The 25,961-nt window shown below is 38.0% G+C and overlaps 1 protein-coding gene across 1 annotated transcript; it reads right to left on the bottom strand.

Annotated features, from left to right (window-relative positions):
- Positions 1-17,729: 17,729 nt before the first annotated feature.
- On the bottom strand, positions 17,730-18,659 carry monDomV1R1260 (vomeronasal 1 receptor monDomV1R1260). Its single transcript, NM_001166787.1, is given in 1 exon segment — positions 17,730-18,659. A coding segment is annotated over 1 exon segment (930 nt).
- Positions 18,660-25,961: the final 7,302 nt, after the last annotated feature.

Raw genomic sequence — 25,961 nt, 5'->3', positions numbered from 1 at the left:
TGTTTAAAAATATTTCTAGCATCTCTTTTCATAGAGTCAAAGCACTAAAAACTAAGAGTGTGCCTCTAAATTGGAGGATGCTGACTAAAATTATGGTATGTGAATGGAATGATGTACTATTGTGTTCTAGAAAAATGATGAAAAGGATAGATTCAGAGATATCTGAGAAGATTTATATGGTACAAGGTAAGCAAAAACAGGATAAAAGTATACAATGGTAAAACTATAAACCAAAACAACTGAAAATTTAGGAACTCTGTCGGAAGGATCAATCATGATTTTAGATGATTAAAGAGGAAATATGACAGAGGGAAGAGGAGATCTTGATAAAAAACTATATATGCATGTCTTTAATTGTTTATATATTTTGTCTCATGGACAATATGGAAGCTTGTTTACTTCACTATGCTTATTAATTAGACATGTTTTGTTTTTTCATTTCTTTAAATGGGATAGGTGAGATGGAGAAAATAAAGGCATGTTAATTGAAAATAAAATAAATGAAAAATAATGGTTTCAGACCTTAGTGTACCTCTTTCAAACTTAGACAAATCTAATAAAAAGATAAATAAACAAAAAGTTAAAGACAATAAAACTTTGGGAAAAATTAGGGATATGAAATCTCTGTGGTGATTAATGAATGAAAACAGTATGTAGTTTATATATTTCTCAGCTATTCATGGCACCCATACAAAAAATTGGTCATGTTTTGGGCCATATAAACTTCATATAATATAACATCTAGCATTTATAGCAGAGTAATAATAATAATAATAATAACAATAATAGTAATAATAATAATAATAAGCCAATGAAGGCTCAATGATTAAGAGCATCAGATCTGGAATCAGGAAGACCCGAGTTCAAATGCAGCCTTAGACACTTCCTAGCTATGTGACCTTGAGCAAGCCAATCTCTGATTGTCTGACAAAAGGATCCATAATAAGTAGTAAAACAGTCCAGGATCCTGGCCAAGAAAACTAAATGGATAACTATAGTCTGTGGGGCTAAGAAGAATTAGATATGACTGAACTACGGACCAACAACAAATAATATTTGTAATAATTCTTATTTCAGTGCTTTAGGGATTGCAAAACAGTTTGCAAATATTATTTCATTTGATGCGCACACTCTTAGATGCTTGTGCTATTATTATACTCATTTTATAGATGAGGAAACCGAGTCAGACAAAGATTAAGTGATTTGCCTTGGCTCCCATAGTTAGGGATTGTCTGAGGTAAGATTTGAATCCTTGTTTTCCTAAATACAAGTTCAGTGCTCTATCCATTGCTGAACCAAACCGGCTCAAGAAATGTAGAAATAGCAATTATAAAGTATGTCTTTTAGTGAGTGAATTAATCCACATTTATTAAGTGCCTATTATGTGTCAGTGCGCCATATTCTAGAGCCAGTCCTTGCTCTCAAGGAGTTTAGGGATTAATAGAGGGAGACAACACACGCACGCACACACACACACACACACACACACACACACACACACACACACACACCTTGTGCACAAACTATAGACAAGAAAAATTGGAGCCATTCAACAGGTGGAAGGTGTTGGAATGAAGGATGATTGGGAAAGATGTCCTGGAGAAGGTGACGTTTGATCTGGGACTCACAGGAAGTCAAGAAGTAGAGAACAGGAGCTAGAATATTCTAGTCCTGGAACAGGAGATAGAATATTCTAATCCTAGAATAGGAGATAGAATATTCTAATCCTAGAACAGGAATTAGAATATTCAGGTCCTGGAACAGGAGACAGAATATTCTAGTCCTAGAACAGGAGATAGAATATTCTAGTCCTGGAACAGGAGATAGAATATTCTAATCCTAGAACAGGAATTAGAATATTCAGGTCCTAAAACAGGAGATAGAATATTCTAGTCCTAGAACAGGAGATAGAATATTCTAATCCTAGAACAGGAGATAGAATATTCAGGTCCTGGAACAGGAGATAGAATACTCTAGTCCTGGAACAGGAGATAGAATATTCTAATCCTAGAACAGGGGATAGAATATTCTAGTCCTAGAACAGGAGATAGAATATTCAGGTCCTAAAACAGGAAATAGAATATTCTAGTCCTAGAACAGGAGATAGAAAATTCTAATCCTAGAACAGGAATTAGAATATTCAGGTCCTGGAACAGGAGATAGAATATTCTAGTCCTGGAACAGGAGATAGAATATTCTAATCCTAGAACAGGAGATAGAATATTCTAGTCCTAGAACAGGAGATAGAATATTCTAATCCTAGAACAGGAATTAGAATATTCAGGTCCTGGAACAGGAGATAGAATATTCTAGTCCTAGAACAGGAGATAAAATATTCTAATCCTAGAACAGGAGATAGAATATTCAGGTCCTAAAACAGGAGATAGAATACTCTAGTCCTAGAACAGGAGATAGAATATTCTAATCCTAGAACAGGAATTAGAATATTCAGGTCCTGGAACAGGAGATAGAATATTCTAGTCCTAGAACAGGAGATAGAATATTCTAATCCTAGAACAGGAGATAGAATATTCAGGTCCTAAAACAGGAGATAGAATATTCTAGTCCTAGAACAGGAGATAGAATATTCTAATCCTAGAACAGGAGATAGAATACTCTAGTCCTGAAACAGGAGATAGAATATTCTAGTCCTAGAACAGGAGATAGAATATTCAGGTCCTAGAACAGGAGATAGAATATTCTAGTCCTAGAACAGGAGATACAATATTCTAGTCCTAGGAGACATCCAGTGAAAATACCCAAAGCTGATAGATGGATTATTTGCTTGGACCAGCCAATAGGCCAGATTCACTGGACTGAAGAATATATAAGGGGTTAAAAAGTACAAGAAGACTGGAAATGTGTGGGAGGAGTGAGATAGTTTATAAAGACCACTGAATACCAAACAAGAGATTTTCCATTTTCAGGCGATAGGGCACTACTGGACTTTATTGCAAAGGGATGAGGGTGATATGGGTAGACCTGAGGTTCAGACATCACTTTTGTGATTGCGTGGAGATTAGCCTAAAGTCAGAAGAGACTTTTGGTACTTCAAATCCTACCTCAGACATGGACTAGTTGTGGGATCCTGAGCAAGTCATTTCACCTGTCAGGCTCATTTTTCTCATTTGTAAAATGGGAATGAAAATTGTACTCTCAAGGCTGTGAGGCTAAATAAATTAACAGATGATGCACTTTCAAAAGCAGACAGCACTAGGAAAATGCTAGCTTTTTTCATTCATTATCATTATTCAAGAACTGAGTTGTTTCTTGGCTGCAATCGCACATGGTAATGAGTTTGTACTCCTAATGCTTACACTGCCTCTCTTATTTGAAATCAGAATTATGATTTGCATAGGCCTCTTCTGCGCATTCCCTCCCATTAAGTTATGTCTTCAGGAGATTTGGGATCTGGTCTGAACCTTTGTACCTCCTGCTAGTGCATGTCCCAGAGCAGTCTGGACATAACAGAGAATTAATCCAATGGCCTGCAGCCCTGACTGAATGCTCCCAAATGTGCCCAGAAGACAAATGAAAAGGATTTAAGCAGCAGTTTAATGCGATCTCAATTGGCCCAGAGTAGGTTTGTGAAGGGGAATGAGAATTGGGAGAGGCCTTGGCTCCTGGAAAGAACGATCCATGTAGATGAAGATCTCAGAACACGTTGAGCTGCCAGGCAGGATCTTTGGACAACACAAGGCTCGGCCGGGGTCCTGGAAGTACCCAGGCCTTGGAAGTCATTGGTTGGCTGTGTGTGGCAGGGTGGGGAGTAGACTTTCTAGTTGCTTCTTATTTTAAGTTAATTCTTTTGCTAAGTAGATATTGCTGAGCAGTGTGCCAGAGTGGATGGAAGGCATCCAAGCCAGAAGGATTTGGGTTCGGATCTAGTTTCTGACACCGGAGAGACTGGACATGTGTATAATTGGAAATTCTTGAACCCCTAAAAATCACATTACCCAAAATTCCTTTCTGTATTACCTAGACTCCTTTTCCCTTTTCTGGTATCCTCACCTTTGTGTGATTGATTATAAGTTGGCTATAACTCCTCCCTTGCTCTCTCCTTTTCACAAGCAGGCTGGGTTAGCACCCTTTTTAGCTAGTTCTTTTTAAAAAAACATGCGTTATTATGAATAAACCTTATGAATATAATACTTGAGTTATTGCATATTAATCTTGAAACCCCCACATGTCAGTTAGTACCTTGGTGTCCCGGGCAAATTGGAAGGATTTTAAATTGCAGAACAAGTTGCCCCTCTGCATTGTGGATTCCTTAATGGGATCTCCCCACTTTGCTAAAATCACAGGCTGTGCCAACCAACGGTTTTTCATGGATTCCAGGAACATGATCGCTGTCAGCACCTTGACAAGTTAGCATCCTCTGGCACATCCCAGTCCCCCCCCCCCCCCTCCGGATTTTTACAGAGCGGTCCTTCATCATATGCCATTAAATAGATTTTGTGGTCTCTTTTGCTGTTTAAGGAGTTTCGAGTGAGAGAATTCCTTGGCAGCGTCATTCAAATGAAGATACCAAAACTTCTTACCAGGGTCTCCCAGCCAGGATCTGTCCCAGCTAACCTAGTCTGTTTCAGTCTGGATTCTCCTGGCCCCTCGCTATGGTAGATGAAATAGATCTTGGGCAAAGACACAACAAAAATCCCCTTTTTAGTTTTCAGATGTTTAGCACAATTCCTAGGACATAGCAGGCGCTTAATAAGTGCTTATTCCCCCCCTCCCCCTTTTCTCTCCCCCACTGTCCACACTGACACATTTGTACAAGGGAGAATTGATTGGAAGGAATTGATTGCTCAGGATCACTTTGTGTGTTGTCAGTAGAACCAGAAAGTCTTTTTTGTCTCTGAGGAGAGGAGACTTAATACTTGGCATATAGCAGATGAATAATATTTGCCTGTTGATTGAATGTTTGACCCACAAGGAACCATGCTGTGCCCTATTTGGGCTTGATGATGGGAAGATGAAAAACTAAAGGCTGTGGGAAGGGAAAACAGGGGTCTTGCTTTTTATATTTATTTCTAAACACAGGAAAAGATTTATGAACTCAAGCTTCTTCTGAGAGGTTTATAGACATTTTTCCCTTCTCTCTTAACTGAAAGGAGATAGATTAGGGATCAGGAACTCCTGCTCCTTAGGCTGGAGTCACACTCAATAGCTACAGCCCCTTCCCTTTATCAGGCAAGGGTAGCCATGTGGCTCAGTGACTTGAGGACCAGGCCTAGAGATGGGAAGTACTAGGTTCAAATCTGGCCTCAGACACTTTCCAGCTAGGTGACCCTGGGCAAGTCACTTAACCCCCATTGCCTACCCCTTACCATTCTTATGCCCTGGAAACAATACTTAGCATTGATTCTAAGATAGAAAGTAAGAGTTTGAAAAAAAATGGCTGGGACTCAATATGTTTTTGGGGCTTTGATTTAGACTTAACTCCTCCTCATCTAGATCTAGCACTGGGAACATCCCCTTCCCCCACCCCTCAATTTTCCTCTGACATCTTGTAGAAGGGTAGGGAACAGACACAGAAGATGACAGAAGAAAAGACTTAACCATACCCCAAGTGCAAGTGCAATGCCTTCCCTGTGTCCCAGTGACATAACAATCTCTATTTAGAAAATTTCCCTAGAATTCCTGCCCCGGGCAGACCACTGGTGCCTCCTCTCTTACTCCAGGAAGTGGCTCTAACAATCTTTTACTCTAAGGCTAAGAGACGCAGTTACTCACCATGTTGTTCTCTGATGCCAGGAGGGCATTTAGAGCTGTGACAACTGGAGTGTGAATACGCATAAGGTGGGCACTGCCAGCACAGGAATTATAGGGAAAGCAGAGTCTGACCTCATCTCTTTCAAGAGCTGCAATTATCATGTCAACTGCTAGAAAACTGACATTATTGGCTCCAGGAAATTAGGATGTTTTGAAGAATAGGAAGAAATTAACTTTTGACTCAGGTGTAAATCCCTGTCAACAATGACTAGAGGTTAATTAAAGAGTCCAAAGGAGCATTCAGAGAGGCACTTTTTCTCTCCTGATGGAAGGAAAGGAAGGAGAGGCTCAGAAAGTGTCCTAGAGAAAAAGGAGGCAGGGACATCTGACTTCTGGTACCCGAAAATCCCTGACCCAAGCCTTGGGGATTCCTGATAAGATTTTCTACAGTGGATGCCATTCAGGCTCTCTCCTTTTCCCAAATGCACTAGCTTCTTGTTTGTTCTTTGTGATTTTGAAGATACCTATTATGAAGTCAAAGACATCTGAGATAAACTTAGAAATGTTTTTCTTTAGAAAATGTTGAGACTTTCCAATGGGATGGTCAATAAATCCTGCTAAGTTAGGGTAGCTTCAGTGTTTGTATTCTTTATGTGCACGGCAGGAAGTTCCATCCTATGGTATAGTCTTTTTTTTTTTTAAACCCTTACCTTCTATCTTAGAACCAATATTGTGGATTGGTTCTAAGGCAGAAGAGTGGTAAGGGGTAGGCAATGGGGGTTAAGTGACTTGCCCAGGGTCAAACAGCTTGGAAGTGTCTGAGGCCAATTTGGGACACAGGACCTCCCATCTCTGGGCCTGACTCTCAATCCACTGAGTCGCCCAGCTGCTCCTGCCCCTGCAGATGTCAGGGTCTAGCTTCACTTTTGACTCCAGAGTATCCCGACTGGTGGCGAACGATCAGTCAAAAAAAAACAAAAACAAATGGAAGACAGTTTAATCATAACAGCCATGGGAATGCTTTGCACCTAACAGCTGCTCCGACATTCCCAGGCCTTGGATTTTTTTATACCCATTTTCTTGGCTTGCAGGTACATAAAATTAAAGAGAGATAATTGGAAAAGTGATACATTAACTTTTAACAAATCACTTGATTAACATTGTATCTTCTGTATTGTGATTACAGACAGCGTACAAGATAAATGATTTTGTCACAGGTGGCTTAATTTTCTCATTACCCTGTGAGAAGTTTTGAGCTTACAAACAATCAAGGAAAATTACGTATTGCTTTTAATAAAATGGAATAATTAATCAGCAAGTCTTAGAAGACAATTCAACAATCATACCATAAGGGCTGAGGGGTACTGGGAACATAATTCAAATTTAGACTTGTCATTTCTCAGAGTTCTTACTAGGGAGTTTCCCACTGGCAAGTTAATGGTTTGTGAAATCAAGTCATTTAGGCATATTGGAGCTTGATGTAGTTGTACTTATTGTATGAGCCTCTATGATTGATTTGTGTGCTGGCTTCATGAGAATAGGCTTCTGTGAGTGGGAAAGTTTTTGGTTTGGCCTGTAACTGCGGTTTCACTGGGGATTATGTACCTAAATAAAAGTTAACCCATGATAGTCTTTTTGGGATTTGGTTTAAGGATCTGATCTTTTGGTGATGTTTTAGGAAATAAGGGTACAGCTATTTTGCTCTTGCATTATTTCTTTTGAGACTAGGGGGAATAATAATCATGCCAATTCATAGGTAAGGGGCATTGATGAAAGAGGTCAGGCAAAGGGGATAGAGTGGGCAGTCACATCTCACCATGGACTGCTCTGTGGTCTCCCCCCAGCTACCACGCGTGACTCTGTCAAGGCTTCGTGGTCTGATGGCCCCCAGAATGACCCCTATGGAATAGTCTTAAGACCAAAAAGGTCCTGGTCCCTGGTACTTTGCTATATAGTTCAGACCTTCATTTCGGGAGACCATGTGTGTCAGATATGGCAAAGACCATCAGAAAGTGTTTATGGGGGGTGAAATTTCGGGGGGAGTAATTATCAATCTAGTCTGGGCAGGCACTTCACACAGCTGCTGCCAGTCCAAGGAAAAATCAACTAGATGTTCCCTCTGCTTTTGGACTTCTCTGGTCCCTTTGATTTCTTTAAAACAAAAATGGAATTTTCTTTATCATCTTTTCCAATCTAATTTGTACTGGGAAGATCCTACATGTAGTTTTAATTTATGGTTATCTAATTATTAATGATTAGAACATCCCCCCCTTACTGTTGATAGATTGAACTTCTTTGTTCATAAACTGGTTGTTTACAATTGTGAAGATGGGATTAACTCTCACCCACTTTTAGATTTAATCACCAGAAGTGTATATACCCCACTTATGCTCAAGTATGGGAGGTCTGTGACACACAATGAAAAAGGGAGAGATTCAGGAACAGTCTTATCAAATTTCAGAATCTCAGGTCCATGAAGCAGATCCTTCACCAGCCTCCAACTCCAACTCCAACACCAACTAGAACTCCAAACTCCAAAGAACTGACTTCACAGGAAGTTGCCAATGCTTTTAAAGACACTTCTTTGTGTCACTTCCTGTGCATTCCTTCCACTTTACATGGACCAATTGTAGATTTAGCTTTGTTTAGGGCTGCCCAGGGGGAAGTCAATTGTTTCTGATTCATCATCCACTATAGCACATGTGGGTCATAGACCTCCCCATACTTAAAATTAAGTGGGGTGCATACACACTTCTGGTGATTAAATCTAAAAAATGGGTGAGGGGAGATTTAATCCTATCTTCACACAACCAATGTCAAATCTTTTTGATGACTGTTTAATTGTAGCTAGGTGACTATTAGTGTTTTTAGACAATTAGTGAATAATGTGCTATAAATGTAAATATAAAATGTAAATATAAAACCTGAGTTCAAATCCTCCCTCAGACATTTAATAGATCTATGAATTTGGGCAGTTCACAGAACCTCTGCCTGTCTTCTGTAAAAATTAAAATTAATTGTACAATAATAAAAATATTATATTTTAGGAGATTTATTAATGATCATTAGAAATAAAGGAATAAAAGGGATACACAATAAAAACTACGTTCCCATGACTAAGTAGCCTGTTCAAAACCCCGATGCTTACCTTCCTTGCCTTCAAGTCCAATAGAGTGAGCAGGACCGCCCACTGAATATTTATTCCCTGTATATAGGAAGTATGTAATGACAGGAAGTCAGTGGGTTACCAGGAAATGTAGTTCTTTTTTTAGGGCAATAGATTTTCAATTATACACTTATAATTTGTAAAATGCAGAGGTCCTTTCTCTTAGTGTTATTGTAAGGATAAAATGTGATATTTGTAAAGTACTTCGAAAATCTTAAAATGCTATAAAATGCTAATCATTGTTGTTACTGAAATAGATTTTGAATTCTTGTACTGCTGGGCACCTTTCTTTCTCACTTAGTTTTCTCATTATTTTAATTGAGTCTTATGACTTTATTTCTCCAGATGAAGAGTTTTATATTTTTTCTAGTTCTATCAAATTATTCCTTGGTTGTTTTGTATATCACAGAAATGCATTAAATTGATGGCATTATCATTTTGGTTATGATAGTCTACTTGTAAGCAATTAATATTTTTCCAAATATTTAGGTCCAATTCTGTAAAGAATTTTTATGATTATTTTCATAGAGTACATATATATCTTGGCAGATAGATTCCCAAGGATCTTGCACATTTGTATGATAGTTTTAGTAGAATAATTTAGTAGAATTTTTTTTCTACCACCTCTTAGGCTTGTTGGTAATTCATAGTCACCATTTCCTTTGAGTCAGATTATCTGTATGGCTTGGATGTTGTGGTTGGTATGGACAAGGAAGGGGCAAGTTGGAGAGGTGCTTTTTTAGACAAGATTATAGTGATGAAGTTGTGCAACTATGTGGTTTAGTGGTCTTAGAGTCAGATCTAGAGATTGGAAGTCCTGAGTTCAAATCCAATCTTAGACAATTCCTATCTGTGTTACCTTGGACAAATCACTTGACCTCCATTGCCTAGCCCATACCATTCTTTTGACTTGTAACCAATATACAATATTGATTCTAAAACGGAAGGTAAGGGATTAAAAAAAGAATGATAAAGTTGTTTTATATTTTAGGACAAGAGTAACATCTTGATTGAGAGAATTCCTTTGCAAACTTACATTTTTAAAATTTCTTGTTCTTGTTCTTTCTGTTCTTTCCTCTTTTCTGAGAATTGGGAAATTTGAATGTTGTGATGTCAATATAGATCTGAGTAGACTCAGGAAGGGTATCCATTGGTTTGCAAATTTCACAAATTGGAATATTATATTTTTATAATTATTGTGAAAAATGTTTCCTCTTCTTATGTAGCAGTATTTATGTTTTTATGATAATTTAGGAATTTCTCTGACTATATTAGGGGCTTGAAGGTCCCTATTAACTGAGGCTCAAAGAAGTTAGCAGATTTGCTAGAAGCACAGAGAAGTCATTAGAAGAGGGCTTCAACCTCAGATCCTCCTAATTGCATATCCGACACTCATAGAAATTCTCTAAACTTCTTCCTACCATGTAGGGCAAAAGTCAGGCTTTAAGGTGAATTGACATCAGGCTTTAGTAGCATCTTTTGCAGCTCATAGCTCAGACTGACTTGAGCAAAGAAGTACAGCTGTCTACTTCTTTGGAGTGTCTTTTCTCCATACCTGTGAGGTTTTTGTGTGTGTGTTTATACTACATCTTCCATCTATTGTTTTTAAAAATCTCTTTACTTTTTCTCTTACTGTTGCATTTCTCCAAAATAAAAGGGAGTAAACGTTGGGAAGTTGCATCTAGAAAATCATTATAACTAATTTTTTGTTTCCTCTAAGAGATAGGAATGAAGATGAGGGAAATACAGCAGCATATCATATCATACTCTAAAACCCTTCAAATAATTTGAACACTTTAATGCAAAATAATCATAGCTCTACCAGTTCCTCTAAAAAAGTTCATTTGCATACAATTATGTATTTGCATATATCAAATATAAATTAGCCTCTCTTCTGATTTGTTTAATTTCTTCTGTATTTGCATTTACATAAATCTTATGGCTATCTCACCTTACTGATATGTTTTAAAAATTGAAGTTATTTTCTGTGGAATTTCTATTATTATTGCGTTTTTGGTAGCACTATAGGGCCAAACTAATGGTTCTTTTGAATTAATTTTATATCCTGTTGCTTGTTGATAATTATATTTTACTGATTCTCTGAAGTTTACTAAGTGCTCATTTCCAGTGAACCTGTATTTGGACAACAGGTAGTGAGTCTTTGTGTGGTCACTGACACTAGCACTGTCTCCTAAACTTGCAAGAAGTCTGAAGCTATCTTTGATTTATGCCAGTGCTATTAATTTATGTAGGCCTGTTAGAAACCAGTGCAATACAATTATAGAGTTATCCTACTGAGCCATGGATTTTGAGTTTCATATAAAAGTGAAAGCCAAGTTGGTGTATGTAAAGGATTTCCATGTAGCTGTGGTGCTAGTTATTACTGGCTACATTATATTCTAAGTGTATTTGTGACCCTAAGTGTACAAGCCTCCTATCAAGTTTGTTCTTGTAACTCTTATATTCAAGGTGTAGGGTATGAAAATGCAGAACTTAAGGAGAGCACTGATTTGTCAGCTGTTGTCCTCTAAACTGAAGTTATTTGTAACTATAGACTTTTACAGGTTTTTCCTTTAAAGATGTTTGTGTGCTTTTAATTGACAACTAACTTCTTGCTGCTGTATAGTAAAATATTAATATATTTTTATCATTAAACTGCTGCATGACTATCATCATTGAGTGAAGAGAAAATGTTATAAAAAAGATGCCTTAAACAGTACATTTTTGTTCAGAATTCTGTAGAAAGCATGTAAGTAAATGGAGAATCTTGTCTGACACAAGTTCTGGGGATGAAATAATTTGTTTCTTGACAAATCTAACCATGTAGATCTAACTGCTGTATATAGAAGACACCACCTGTAGGAACAAGAAGGTATCTGTATCTGTGCTTCTCAATGATTGTAAAGCATTGGCCTAGGAAGGTGAAAAAGTTGTCTAAAGTTACTTTTCTGCTGGTTCATTTGGTTTTATTTTTATATTTTTAAAGTTCCCTGGTTGTGTTTTTTTCTTTGTTTTTGAGATCTACTGTATATGTTGGATAAACAAGCTATTTCCATTGTACTGTGCATTTCTCTTTTAAATAATTTGCTTTTAGTATCCATACAATGTTAAATATGATATGACCTTACAGTAGTTAGGAGTTTCTTTTACTTAAAAATCACTGGAAATTATTAAATTGTTTTTTTCTCCCCAAAAAAGAAAAGTTTACTAAGTGCTCTACTTTATTACATGAAAATAAGGATGTTTTCCCCCTCTCATCTGTGATATTTATGCCTTTAGTTTTATTGTATTATTTTTTTGACTGTAATTTTTAGAATTATGTTAAATAATAGTGGGGAGGAGAGCTTTGCCAACATTTATACTGAGAAGACACTGATATTTTTCTTTTGTAACTAATATTGAATCTTTCTTTTTGATCAGATATAAGATGCCTCTTTGCTTGACTAATTTTTATAGGGTTTTTGACAGAATTAAAATGTTGAGGTTCATCAAAGACTTTTTCCAACATAATTTCATTGTTATTGTTTTTAATATATTTTCCCTAATTGTTCTCAATCTGATGAAATTGAGTTACTTGTAGTAAATTATTTTTGTGATGTTTTATCATTATTTTTGTTGAAAGTCATGGTATCATTTTTAGAATCAGGTGACCAACAAGAGGAGGACAAGAAATTTTCTCTGGTTATGTAATACCAAAGATTTCCTTTCTAGATTTACAGTGATAGCCTAGGCAATTACTTTCATCTACCTAGAAGACTTCTTTCAGATCCTGGAAGCACTATGATTTTTGTTCATTCCTTTCTTTCTATTTTATTTGTCTCCTTTCATAAAAGCACATTTTCTAGATGATCAGTAGAGATGCAGCTCTAGCCCTTTGGAGGCAGTTATACACTTTCAATCTCTTGTTATGGCCATGTTGGTCAGTCCATAATCATTTATGAAATGCTTTCCCTGTGCCAGACTAAGTGCAGGGGATACACATACAAGCAAAAACAAAAACAGTTCCTGCTCTTAAGGAGATCACAGTCTAATGGGGGGAGATGACCCTTAAGGAAAGCTGGAATGCATGTAAGAAAAAAAAAAACTGACTACTCAATGGCATGGGAACTAAGTGTGACAGAATGAGAGGATGGCTGATTCTTTCCTCAAATTAAGAGACTGAATCAAAGACACTAATTGGAGAAGGAGTCAACAGGAGCAGAATGGGAGTGGGGAGATAATGCATAGTGGTTAAGTCTGGAGAATTAGGATTTATTCATCTGGGGCTGGTACAACTTCCACAGCAGGGATCCTCTTTCCTGGAGCTTCTGTGCATCATTATCAACTGCTGCTCAGATGGGAGTAGAGTCCTCATCCTTTCTTGCTTACAGTCCAGTCCCTATTTGTTCTCCCCATTTTCAGGAAACATTTTTCCATTCATTTACAAAGCAAGGATGACAGACTATTCCTTGGGTAATATTTTCCACTTGCAGTTCTAAAGTATTTATTCTCCTTCAAATTCTTTAGACCTTTCATTTAAATTTTGTTTAATTGCATTTTTTTGCAGGGATTCATGGAGCATTTTTGGAAAATCCTTTTCTTCCTTTGACTTCGCTTGCAATTGCTATGGTATTATTCTTTTCTTCCAGACTGGAGTTTTATTTTAGGCATCTAACTCTACATTTCTTTCTGGAAAAGGTCAATTTACATGTCTCCAGTCTCAGTTCTTTTACTTGAGCATTGTTTTAGCACCAACAGATTATTCAATGTATTTGGTTTGTTTGTTTGTTTTTTTTTTTGCTGTGGGGGTTAACCCTGTCAGTGTTTAGCACAGGTCTTCAGGGTTCCTGTATTGAACTCTATCTTGTAGGAAGAAGTCCTCTAAGATCATTGGGGTTCAGAGAACTAAATCTTCAGGACCTCTATAGCAAATCAGGGCGAAGTGCTTGAAGTCCAACAGTGCTCTTTCTGAGACTGACCCTGACCACACTGGCTACTATCACTACTGTTGAGTTATTCCATGAGTTTCTCACCACTCTGGGGCTTTTAAGGGAGAAGATTTGCAATGAACATATATATTTTTTTGCCAATCTTTTGTCATAATAGGAATGCCAGTTTGTTTGTTCAGTCATTGGCTTCCTTGGCATTCCACTTCCCATTGCTCATGGGATTGGCCTGACTTTTCTTGCAGTTCTGAGATGGATAAATTAACATTTTGCAATTTCTCAACTCATCAATCATTGTTTGGTCTATTGTCATTTTCAAGTTTTCTTTGGAGTACGTATGTGAGACCTGTGGTATTGCTTCCTTTAAAGAAACGCTGACTAAGATAATAGAGTAAGAGCAACAGTCAATGAACTGTCATCACTGTTTTTCCATTCTGTGCTCTGGAAGAAGCCCAGTTTCCCTGTAATCACAAGCACTAGTGGTACTTTTGGCCCTGGAACTTGGTCCCCTAATCTTTCTTTTTTAAACTCTTAGCTTATGTCCTAAATCATTAAAAATATTGAATCTAAGGCAGAACTGTGGCAAAAGCTAGGCAGTTGTGGTTAAGTCACTTGCCCTGGGTCACATAGCTAGGAAATGTCTGAGACATTCAAGATTTGAACTCAGGTCCTCTCAACTCCAGGTCTATCCATCCATTGTGGTACATAGCTTCCCCTAGGTCCCGTATTCTCTTGAAATCAGAAGTTCCAGTGCTATTTTCTGCCTTGGATCTGAGACCAGGGCCCCTGATCTTGGGAAGAAAGAGAGGTGCTCCTCTTTACCTTGGAACTGTGCATAGGCAATAGGGTTGCCAAAGAGCACTAGGTATATACAACACAAACAAAAGGTCCTCTGTAATATCTTTTTGACTGGTTGTCCAAACCCCTTAGGTTTTCTGGATTGAGAGAGATCTAAAAGCACAGTTTTCTCACTGCTGTAGCCACTTCCAAGGCTGATGCTATACATCAGGTTGTCCTTAACACCAGTGCCACAGACTTCTCCTGCCAATTTTCTTTCTTGTCACTCTGCAGAATGTCTTAGTCTGACCTTTTGTTGGTTTTGACACTCCAAAATGTGAATCAAGTTGTTTATTTTTAAAGTCAATTGGTGGGAAAATATGGAAGAATTTAACTGGATTGTGACCTGTACTTGTTCATCTTGGCTCCACTTTCCCACAAATTCCTTTTAAGAGAAAATATAATATCCTTTCTTTGGAATTTTTGGGTGGTATACATAGGTCTATAAGAGACAAATTCATTATCTATTTGAACATGCTTGTTTAAAGAGGCAGAATAAATAGTGGTGCAGTTTACTAACTGAATAAGTTGTCTGATATATGATATTGGCACTTACAATTTGTAAAGGATAATTTTAACGTTGTGACCTAAACTATATTAATTATTGGTCGCCATGGATATCCCAAATTAAAAAAAATACTCAAGTCAGCTGGAAATTTATGGTGATTTAATTAATATAGTGGAAATAAATTAAGAAGAAGGAAGAAGGAAAGGGTATAGGATTTCCCCCCCCCCCCCCCAGGTTTGTGTCAGGGGGAAGATTAGAGGCTTTAGGAAGGTAAGATTTTGGAGAGTAAAAAAGGAAGGAATCAGCCTGAACTCCAAGAGCTCTCAGCCAAGATACCTGAACCTGAATTAGCTCAAGGGCAAACTCACCACCAAAATCCAGACAAATAGCTGCCGCCACCATGCCAAGATGTCAGAACGCTTAGCACTCTGCCAGCCAGAGCCACCTCTCTGGGGAAAGGACCAAAGAGAGGAAGTGACGTGCCCTATATAGATGGTTTTATGTTTCTTACCTGTATCTCATCTGTACCAATATTAGCTTAGCTTGACTTAGGACAGCCCAGGGGTCTGTCAGCTGATTCTCCATATGTCTGTTGAAGGCCATCTTCTTAGATACTTAATCCTTGAGTATGGGTGCAGACATTCCTGACCTTGTTAAACTAAGTAGGGTGGAGCAATGTAGAGTTTCCAAGACCTGATTCTGTTAGACCAAGTATCTCCATTGTTACAAATCAGGAAATAGCTAAATCAAATCTTCTAAAGTACAGTCTGAGTAGGGTGGAGTAGTTTTAAAATTCACAATTTAATGCCATTCAAAAATGAAAGACAAAGTTTTAAAGTCTATTACAGTGTGGCTTCTTTCCATCATTCCATCATTTTATACTTTATTCTCATGAAAGTATTTGATGATCCAGCAACATGGGCTTTCTTGATGTTCCTTACATGTAACACTCCATCTTCTGACTCTTGACCTTCATTTCTGTCTCCTTTTCTTGGAAGGCACTCCCTCCTCACCTCTACTTCTTGGTTTCCTTTTCTTCCGTAAAGGCTCCTGTCTCCTATAGGAGGCCTTCTCCCTGCCCCACCTTCTATTGCTAGTGCCATCTCTCTAACATTGCCTCCCATTTTAACTAAATCTTTTTTATATGTACACAATGGTTTGCCTCTGGTCTCATGAATTGATGACTTATAATTTGGAATGTGAGCTGTTGAGGACAGAATCCATATTTTAATCTATCTTGACATGTCCAGAACTTAGCACAGTTCCTAGAACAAGTTAAAGTCAATAGATGCTTGTTGACTGGCATTTAAATGAATTTTTGAAGATCTTTTTTGTTTTGCCTAAATATCTCTCTAGGTATCTATCTCTACTTTTCAGAGAGCAATCACTCATAACAAAGATATATTTTAGGAAAATTAAAAAGAGAAAAGAAAGTTCATCAAAATCAATTAATAAAGAAAAAAATTCTTCATTTGCAATGTTTCAAATCCTGGGGACCCTGGTCCCTGCAATTATACAGGGAGAGATATTTACTCATCTCAATTTTTGAGAGTCTTGTTCACTACAATTTTTCAGGGTTTAGAGGAAAAAGAAACATTCATTTTACAAAAAGAAATTAGACCTTTTTTTCTATTCATTGACCTTATGGGAGTAAAACAAAGTAGTGGAACCATTGGGTTAAATAGAAAATAATTTAAAGTTACTTGACTAAAATAATTTCAAATTGCTATCTAAGATATTCAGAAGCACCCTGGCTCCAAAAACAGCATTTGTGTGTCTGCTTTCTCACAGCACTTCCAATATGGAATGTTCTATATACTTTGTCATCCTTGTCAATCTGCTGAGTGTGAGATGAAAATTCAGAATTGTTTGAATTTATATTTCTCTTATCATTAGTGATGATGAGTATTTTTATATGATGATTTAGAGTTTGCCATTCTTCCTATAAAAACTGTTCATATCCCTTGACTACTAATAAATACAGAAATACATGTTGGTTTTATGTAGTAGCATCAATTCCTGATATGTGTGAAAGAATTAACTTGCTTTTATTTCCTTTATATCATTTATTATAAACCAATAGATCTTATATAATCCTTTAGGCAATGTCTGTAACTAGAATGTTAGAAAGGGTAAACCCAGTTGTTAATTAACTGTGTATAAGCCTAATGATAGATAAGGAGAGTGTTAACTTAAGGGGTTCAGTAATCAACCCTGGAATGTTAAGTTCACAGCTTGACTGAGTCCTGATTCCAGATAAATATAAGAGAAACAATTATTGGGTCAGCAATAGAAGATGAATTTATTACTAGTAGCATCTGTTTTTATAGGAATTTCCATTGATACTAAGATCCTCAGATTCTTTAACTCAGAGAGATGACTCTGTTTTATTCTTAAGTCTCTTCCCAGATTCATTGTGATGTGTTGAGTAGAGGGTATTATATATAGGATGAATAAAGTGCTTGGATTTTGTACTAGAATTTATTAACTATTAGCTAACATAGTCTGAGACTTGTTGTCTCAGTTGTTGTTATAATCCACTTCTATGCCCAGTTGTTTCCATTTTCCCCAGGAGTTCCTTTCAACTAGAGAGTCTTTCCTGACAGGAGCTCTTGAAACCTAAGAGAGAACAAAAGGACCAGGACATCTGGGTGTCAATGCTGATCAACATAAAAGGGCTGACTATTGGAAAAAACATTGAAAGTGCAACAGTGAACTGTAGCCCCCAGTGTCTGGTTATTTTAGAAGAAGCTATATACATTACAAAAGGGGAACTGGCCGAGTTAAAGCAGACAAATGTGATCACCAACATCAGAATTGCTTTGGTTGCTCTTGTCTCAGGGGAGGCTTTGTGGGAGATGTTGATGCTGTGTATATGTTGGATTCGCTGCTTGTGTTTGTACAGGACAAACATCATGTAACCACTGGAGAAGATCATGAGACCCATAAAAAGAGCATCAACAAATGACTCAAAAGTAAAAAGTTTTATACTCGTGTCATGTAGGTCAAAAGAAACATGCCCAATTCTCCATCTTTCATTACTGCTGTTCCTTGGACTACTCATAGCCAGAGGCACAGAACTATCCAAAAGAAGACTGAAGATCCAGCTTAGGAGGCAGCAGGGAAGAATATACTTTTTAGCTCGAGTTTTAATTTCTGCCCACTTAAGGCTGCTGGGACTGATGGTGATGGCCTGGAAGACACTTAGTAGGCAGGTGCTACAAAGACTAATGCCTCGAGTCACCCTTAAGAAGTAAATTAAGATATTACCCATTGTGAGATCCAGGAAAGCTCTCCATCCCCAATTGGATATTATTGCAGAGATGCCTCTGAACAGAATCATTAAGATGTGAGAGATGGCTAAATTGATGATTATCAGGCTTAAGAGTCTTTTCCTGTGACCAGTGATTAACTTAAGACTGTGTAGATAAAGGAGGAATATATTCCCCAAGACTCCAAACAAAAGCACACTCAAGTAGAAAATATTCAAGTCTTCTTTATGAGAGCTCATTCCTTGGGGGATCTTGGAGGCCTTTGCTGTCAGATCTAAAGTTGACCTGAAAAACGGAGGAATGTGATTTTTCCAGAGTAAGGATTTCCCAATATAATTGCATAATGTACTTAATTTCTATATAAAGAATCGAGAAACTTCCCAGATAAGTAGTAACACTCAAATATTTGAGACATGCATTCAACTTGTGAACTCAAATATATTCATTAATTATTTACTATGTATTTTAGTAATATGGAATTCCCCAACTGTCTCCACATAATGCTTTCTACTCTTGGGCCATGGCCATGATAATCATCTCCTTCCTACCAGAAGCTTGAATTATACCTAGGATCATTAGCTATGATAGCTGAGTCTTTGTCTTATCTTTTTGGGGTTATGACTCCAAGCTATTTGATATCCTTTACTTCACGCATTGTACATGTTCTAGTTTCATTCTGTATTCCATCATTTGTTTTGTTCCTCCATTACAATATCCAAGGGAATGGACTGGCTTTTCCCCCTTATTCTTAGTTTTTAGCACAATTTCTAATACATAGTAAGACAATTTTTGTGGTCTTTTGCATGATGGGAATGAATGAAGCCTGTAGGTGTATGCTTGGGTCACCCTTACTCCTTGAGTGATAGTGAAGAGAAAAGTTGGTGGATGTTTTGCTTTGAGGGCAAAATAATTCAAGTATCTGAAGAGGACAATGTGTATCTGTGCATACACATGTATATAAATGTGTGTATACATGTGCATATATATATTTCTCTATATACACACACATTGTAAAGAATTAAATTAAGGGTTTAACTAAATATGTGAGAATTCTAAAATTATATTGTGGTCACTGACTTAAAATATTATAGCTTAAGTCAAAATGACTTTTAATAGCTTTTATTTACAAAAGTGATGGAAAGAGTGAAAGTAGAGAAATACAAAAAGAGGATAGAAAAGATGTCTACCTATCATACTACATATTGCTCTGGTGCTCAGTTTAACCCGGCAATGCTTGTTAACCTGGAGTTCCACCCACATGTCTTCCTCCAAGAAGGGAATACTTCTCTGAAACTAATCTCTCTCCAGACACCAGGAAAGGAAGACCAGGTAATTTGTAGGCGTTCAAAAAAAGGTGTGTAAGCCAGAGGATGCCCACCAAAAACTTTGCCATGAAAGGTGTGCTGATTATATGCTTGGCAGGTGTGGCAGGCTATACACACTTTGGAGGCTATATTAGTTATACCAGGGGCTATCCATATTCTTTTAACAGAGTCTACAATGTCCTAGTTGCCAAAGTAACCATTTTTGTGAATAGATAGGCATATATGGTTATAAAAACTTCAAGCGAGTAGGGGTTTTCCTTCAGATGACACCCATTTTCCATTTATCTGTTTTGCTTTAAATTGCTGCTTCCATGCTCCCACTTTCTGCTCATTATAAGAAAGGGATAAATGTAAGACATTACTAGTTGCCAATGTTAAAATTAATTCAGGCCCTTCTAAGTAGTGAGTTTCACTGCAGTTTCTGCCTGGTGGTTTCCTCTGGAGACAGAGTCAGGTCCACCTGTATGGGCAGAGCAATAAACCATGACTAGGGCTTCAGGGAGCTGGAGAGCAGAAAGCACTTCTTTAATGGTTTCTGCATTAGCTATGGATTTTCCAGCTGAGGTTAAAAATCCCTTTTGAAGCCATAGCATATCCACTGCATGACATATTCCAAATGTATATCTAGAGGATGTGTAATTTGTTGCCTTCTTATCTTTGTCAATTATACAAGGATATTTTATAACTATAAATTCTGCACCTTGAGTACTTATATTTTAGGGAAGTGAAGCTGACCACACAGAGGCAAATTCTGTAACTACAGCAACTCCAGTGTAGTGTATGTATGCCATCCTTCATGAAAGAAGAACCACCAGTGAATAAGACTAAGTCTGGGTTGTCTAAAGGAGTGTCAAGGAGATTATCTGGAGGCTTTGAGCCATGAACACTAAAGATTCACAACTGTGCAATGCTTGAGACTGGTAAACAGGAAACAAGGTTGCAGGATTTAGTACTGTCCAGTGTTTTATGGTAATATTCTCATTTTCTAACAAGGTTACCTCATACCTGGTGAATCTTTGATCATAAAATTTCTGTGTTCTATGTCTTAGCAACAATGTTTCAATTTTATGTGGGCCCATTATGGTTAATGGGCATCCCAAGATTAAATCAGCAAATATAGTTACAAATAAAGCTATGGCAGCTAAGCCTCAAAGACATGGTGGTGCTCCTGGAGTTACTGGGCCTAGCTGGACCAAATAATAAGCTGGCCAACTGGATGCTGAACAGGTCCCAAAGGTTGAGTTAAAACACCTGAAGCTACCCTTCTCTGTTAGTGTACATGCAAAGTAAATGGCTTTTTATAATCTGAAATTTCTAAAGCAGGGGCAGAAGGATAGCCTGTTTTAATTTTGAAAGAGCTGATCAATGTTTTGCATCTAATTTAAGTTGTTCAGGGACCAAATTTTTTGTCAGAGATATAAGGGGCTTGGTGGTTTTCCCATAGCAAGGGATCCACTGTCTAGAAAATCCTCTTGCTCCTAAAATTACCTTCAATTCTTACTTAGTGGAGAGGGTGCTAATTTCTGAATATCGTTAATGTGCTTAAGGGAAATGGAGTGGGCACCAGCAGTAAAAATGGACCCAAAATATTACACTTTGAGGAGACACCACTGAACCTTTACCTTAGAGATCCTGTGGCTTCTCTTATGTAGCTTAAAAAGGAGAAATTTGCTATCTTCCTGGCATACTGTGGCATTTGGAGGGGCTAAGAGCAAATCATCTACAAAATGTATCAAACAGCCCTCCTTAAACCTAATGTTTTCCAAATAGTATCATAAAACCCGTGAGAACAATGTGATACTTTCCATGAACCCTTGTGGTAACTGACACCATTTCCACTGGAAACATTTCCAGGTGAAGGCAAATAAATTCCTTGAATTTTCATAATAGAGATTAAGAAAAATGCTGAATATAAACCTACCACAGTAAAATATTTGGCTGTTCTGGGAATAAAGGAGATAATTATGGCTTGGCTAGGAACCACAGGATGTCTCTTAATGACATGATTACTTAGAGCCCTTAAATCCCGGACCAGTCAATAGTCATTTTTTCCCATCTGGGCCTCATTTTTTTTTTACAGGTAGGATAGGTGCATTATATTCATATTTGCATGGAATAATTATTCCTTGCTCAATTAATAGTCTATCACTGAGGTAATTCTTTCAATTGCCTCTTTTGATAGAGGATACTGAGGAATAAAAGGAGGAATACCACTTTTTCTTATAATTTGAACCAGATTAACTGATTTAAGTATGCTAACATTGGAAGATAGTGTGGCCTAAAGAGAGTTAGGTATATCATATGGTATTTCAAAGGTGGGACATCCCTTCACCTCCTGACTGTCTAAAAGAAGTGCAGGGAGCAAGTTTCAGGATTCCTCAGGCAATTCTAGTGTCATAGAGCCATCCGGAGACATGTTATTTTGGTTCTAAGCTTGCATAAAAGATCTCTCCCTAACACATTTGTAAGGGAACTAGGGATTAGAAGGAAACAATGTTTTCCTAGTAGGGGTTCCACAGACACCATTCAAGGGTAAAGCTTTGGGATTTCAAGGGGTGGCCCTGATACTCCCAGTATATTTAGTGAGCCGATGGAATCATATTTAGAATCAGGTTTACTCATCAATACTGATCTGGATGCTCCAGTGTCAAAGAGGCAATTATAATATGTATTTCCAACTTTTAGGGTTACATGAGTTTCATCATTATTGGGGAGGGGGGAGAGAATGGACTGGGATAAAAGATGTTGAAACAAGAGGGTATGGGAAATCTAAGGTTTCACTCTCTGATTCCAGAGCCCTTAGTCCTCCCCTCACACTTTAATAAAAATCTTTGGTTAATTCTCTGGGATCCTCCATTCAGAGCGAGATTTTCACCCTGAGCATAGCATGGATGAGCCCCATTTTGGGTACTTTGGTGTGAGTTATCAGTTGCTTCATTTGGATTATTATTTCTGAAGTTATTATTATTTGTATTTGCCTGATTACACTTCTTTCAGTTCATCATTGTGGGACCCCCTTTTTCCACAGAAGTAACACATTAACAATTGATTTGTAGATTCCTGTGATGGGGCTATGGCCACTCCATGAAATTACTTCTCTTTTTTAATTTCATGCTTTAAACTTTTAGTTTCTTTCCTTAATTCCTGCACTAAGTTATTGTTCTCCTCATCTTTCTTTTCATGGTCCTTTAAGATATAAACTGCTACTCTTCTCAATTCCTTGAGATTCAGAGAGTCCCAATTTGGGTAGCTAGTCTTAAAATAGTCTCTAAGAACTTTACATCAATTTTTAATGAATTGGTTATGTATTTTTCTAACACCCCTTTCTCTGGACAGATCCAAGTCTATATATCTACTTCCCAGCTCAATTAGTCTATCCATAAACTGGGAGGGATTTTTCTAATTTTTGCCTAATATTTTCAAACTTTGTCCATGTACCAGGTCTATTAGAACAAGCTCTCATTGTTGTTAGTAATGCCTCTCTAGCCTGGCATAGTTTTAAGTAGTCTTATTCATTGTTGAGGGACCATCTTGGGTCTTCACGGGGCCAGGGGCTCTCTTACCCTGGGCCTGATTGACAAGAGAGATGATTTTATTCTTCTCTTTTTCTGTCAAAAAAGCTTTGAGCAAATTTTCCATATCCTGCAATGAAAGAGCATATGCATGGTAAATGTTTTCAAGCTTTTAAATAACGACAATAGGCTCATCTTCAAAGGAAGGTATATTTTGCTTGAATCTCTCAATATCTTGGGGGGGGGGTAAAAGGTGTGTAGTGTCTTCAGGACACCACATCTCCAGTTTTATTGAAGGTGAGTACTTCCCTTAAATGGAATAGGTCTTTATCGTAATTGTTTCTGATTTCTGCCTCTTGGCTGGATGTTTGGGTTGCTGTGGAGCAGGTGAGGGGAGGAGGAGTAGGTGAGCTAAGAGGAAGGGGTTGGTCCTGGGATGAGGAGGCAGGGCAGGAGGAATGGGGCAAGGCTGGGGATGGGCAGGAGAGGGAGGAGTGGGGGTAAGTTGGATAGAGGAGGGAGGACTGGGACAGTGGAGTGGTTTGGAGAGGGGGTGAGTGGGTTAGGGGAGGGAGAGGCTGCGACAGGGTGTGAAGAGGAAGAGGCAGGGCAAAGGGAGATCTGGCAGGGGTGGAAGTTGGGAGAGGAAGGGGTGGGGAGTGGGTAGGGGGAAGAGAAGGGAGGAGAGATTGAGAAGGTGAGAAATGGCGGGGAGAGAGTAGTGTCAGGCCCTGGGATTCCAAGAACTGAACAAGACAAGAGAGAATATTTTTAGCTTTAGGTGTAGTCTGGACAGATTTGGATGGAGTGGAATCTTCCTTATAAATTTCGAAATTGCTCAAGTGTTTCTCAATGCTGTCTATTTTAGTCTGTAGTTTAATCAAGATAACCTTTTGTCAATTTTTCTTGAGGAGAAAATATGGTATGAATGAGAGCCCTCCAGGGACAGTGCTAAATAAAGCCATTCTGAAGTGCTAAACAGTTAAAACTCAGTAAACTTCTCTGGGAACAAAAGCTAACTCTTCCCTCATTGCCAGCATGATTTTAAATACCATTCTTAGACATGCCCCTCTTAGCTAGTTTAAAAAGTGGAGGGCAGTCAAAAGGCTTTAGCTAAAAGAAGACAAAAGCTTTCTTCCCACCCTCACAGCAAGGACCATGGAAGCCCTTCTGTGTTAGTTTAAAATTGAAATGGAATGGGAGTTTAATGGGGGTGGGAGTACGTGGGGGTGGGCAGTGTGGAAAGGTCCCAGGATCTCCTGCTCACCTCACTTACACACTGTGTTGCTAGTCTAAAAAGTCATTTCAGCTCCAAGCTGGAAATTCAAGTAGCTACTGCACACTTGAGATACAAGTGGAGGTGAGGAAGGTGTAACAACACCAGGAAACCTGGGGCATGCTACTTCACTTCTCATCTTCCACCTAGGAGACTTGGGGAATCTGCAGTGCTTGGGGGAAGCAGTGAGGAAAGTTAGCACAGGCAGATGGGCATAGGTATATGGGAGCAGACAGGATGCAATAGGAAGTGTTTTGGCCAAGGTCAAGCAAAAGCAAAGTGGACAGACAGAGATGCCACTTCCTGGCTTCTACTGTGGGAGTAAGGGTCCTAAATTCCAAAACTTTTTGGTTGCCAAAAATGTACAATTTAAATCAATATCAGTAACTCCAAGTATTAATTTCATAAAGTTTATTAATAATCCCTTGAAGTAGAAGGAATAAAAGGGAAATTGAATCACAAAACCCTAATTATCTAACAAAAATAAGACCACTTGAGTAAATTTTCCTGCCTGGTTCAAAGTCAGCTTCTGCAGCTGTCATCAGGGGAAGAGAGAAAGAGAGGCAAGGTCAACCAGAACTTTATCCTATGTACTTATGCACACAATATTTGTACTCAGAGTGAGGATGCAAATGAGATATCATGTAAGAGTCCTGGGGAGCAAAATTCTATCCACATATTTTTATGCTTCTATTATCCATGTCACTTCCTGTCACTTCTTGCCATTCCCCTTTCTTCACAGAAACCAATTACAGTCTTTCAATTTCCTTAACACTGCCTAAGAAGGTCTTCAGTAGACTTTAGACATGTGAGCTTACTCTAGTAAGTGACTCATGAACTCTCATACTTAATGGCATGTAGGGGTTCTTTAAGTTCCTGATCTGATTAGCTAAAAATAGACAAGGGAGAGTCAATCCTATCTTCACAAGGCATTATGAGGAGTGAAAGTTCTACTATTAGGGGTATCATGGACATAAGATGAGAAGAAATCCTAGACATATATTGAAAATTTCCTGATAACCCTACTACATTTAAAGTCCTAATGGAGTTACACCCAGAATCTGGTTTGTTCACTAAGATAGAACTGGAAGCTCTTTTATCCAATAAAAAAGCATAGTAAATATCTTTAGTCTTAAGGATTGCTTGGGGCACATTGCTCAGAGAAGGAGAATTGATTTATATAAACAGGAATAGTACATCAGGATCTGGAAAACTAAAAAGACTGTAGAGTCCATCCCCCTCCCCCATAGTGCCCTGTCTTACAATTTTTGTGGCATTCTCTGCAATGATTATAAATCCTCTGAGAAGCATTATGGATCTCATATTGTGAGTAGTAAAAGCCCCATTTTAGCCTCGTGATTATTCTGGGTTCTATTTTTAAATTCTTGATTCTTTCTTAGACAATTCATCAGCATATACCCAGGCCTA

This window comes from Monodelphis domestica, chromosome 6, assembly GCF_027887165.1.
Source record: "Monodelphis domestica isolate mMonDom1 chromosome 6, mMonDom1.pri, whole genome shotgun sequence".
Classification (NCBI taxonomy): Eukaryota; Metazoa; Chordata; class Mammalia; order Didelphimorphia; family Didelphidae; genus Monodelphis; species Monodelphis domestica.
The sequence above is the reverse complement of the archived record's forward strand: the minus strand, read 5'-3'. Positions and strand labels throughout refer to the sequence as shown.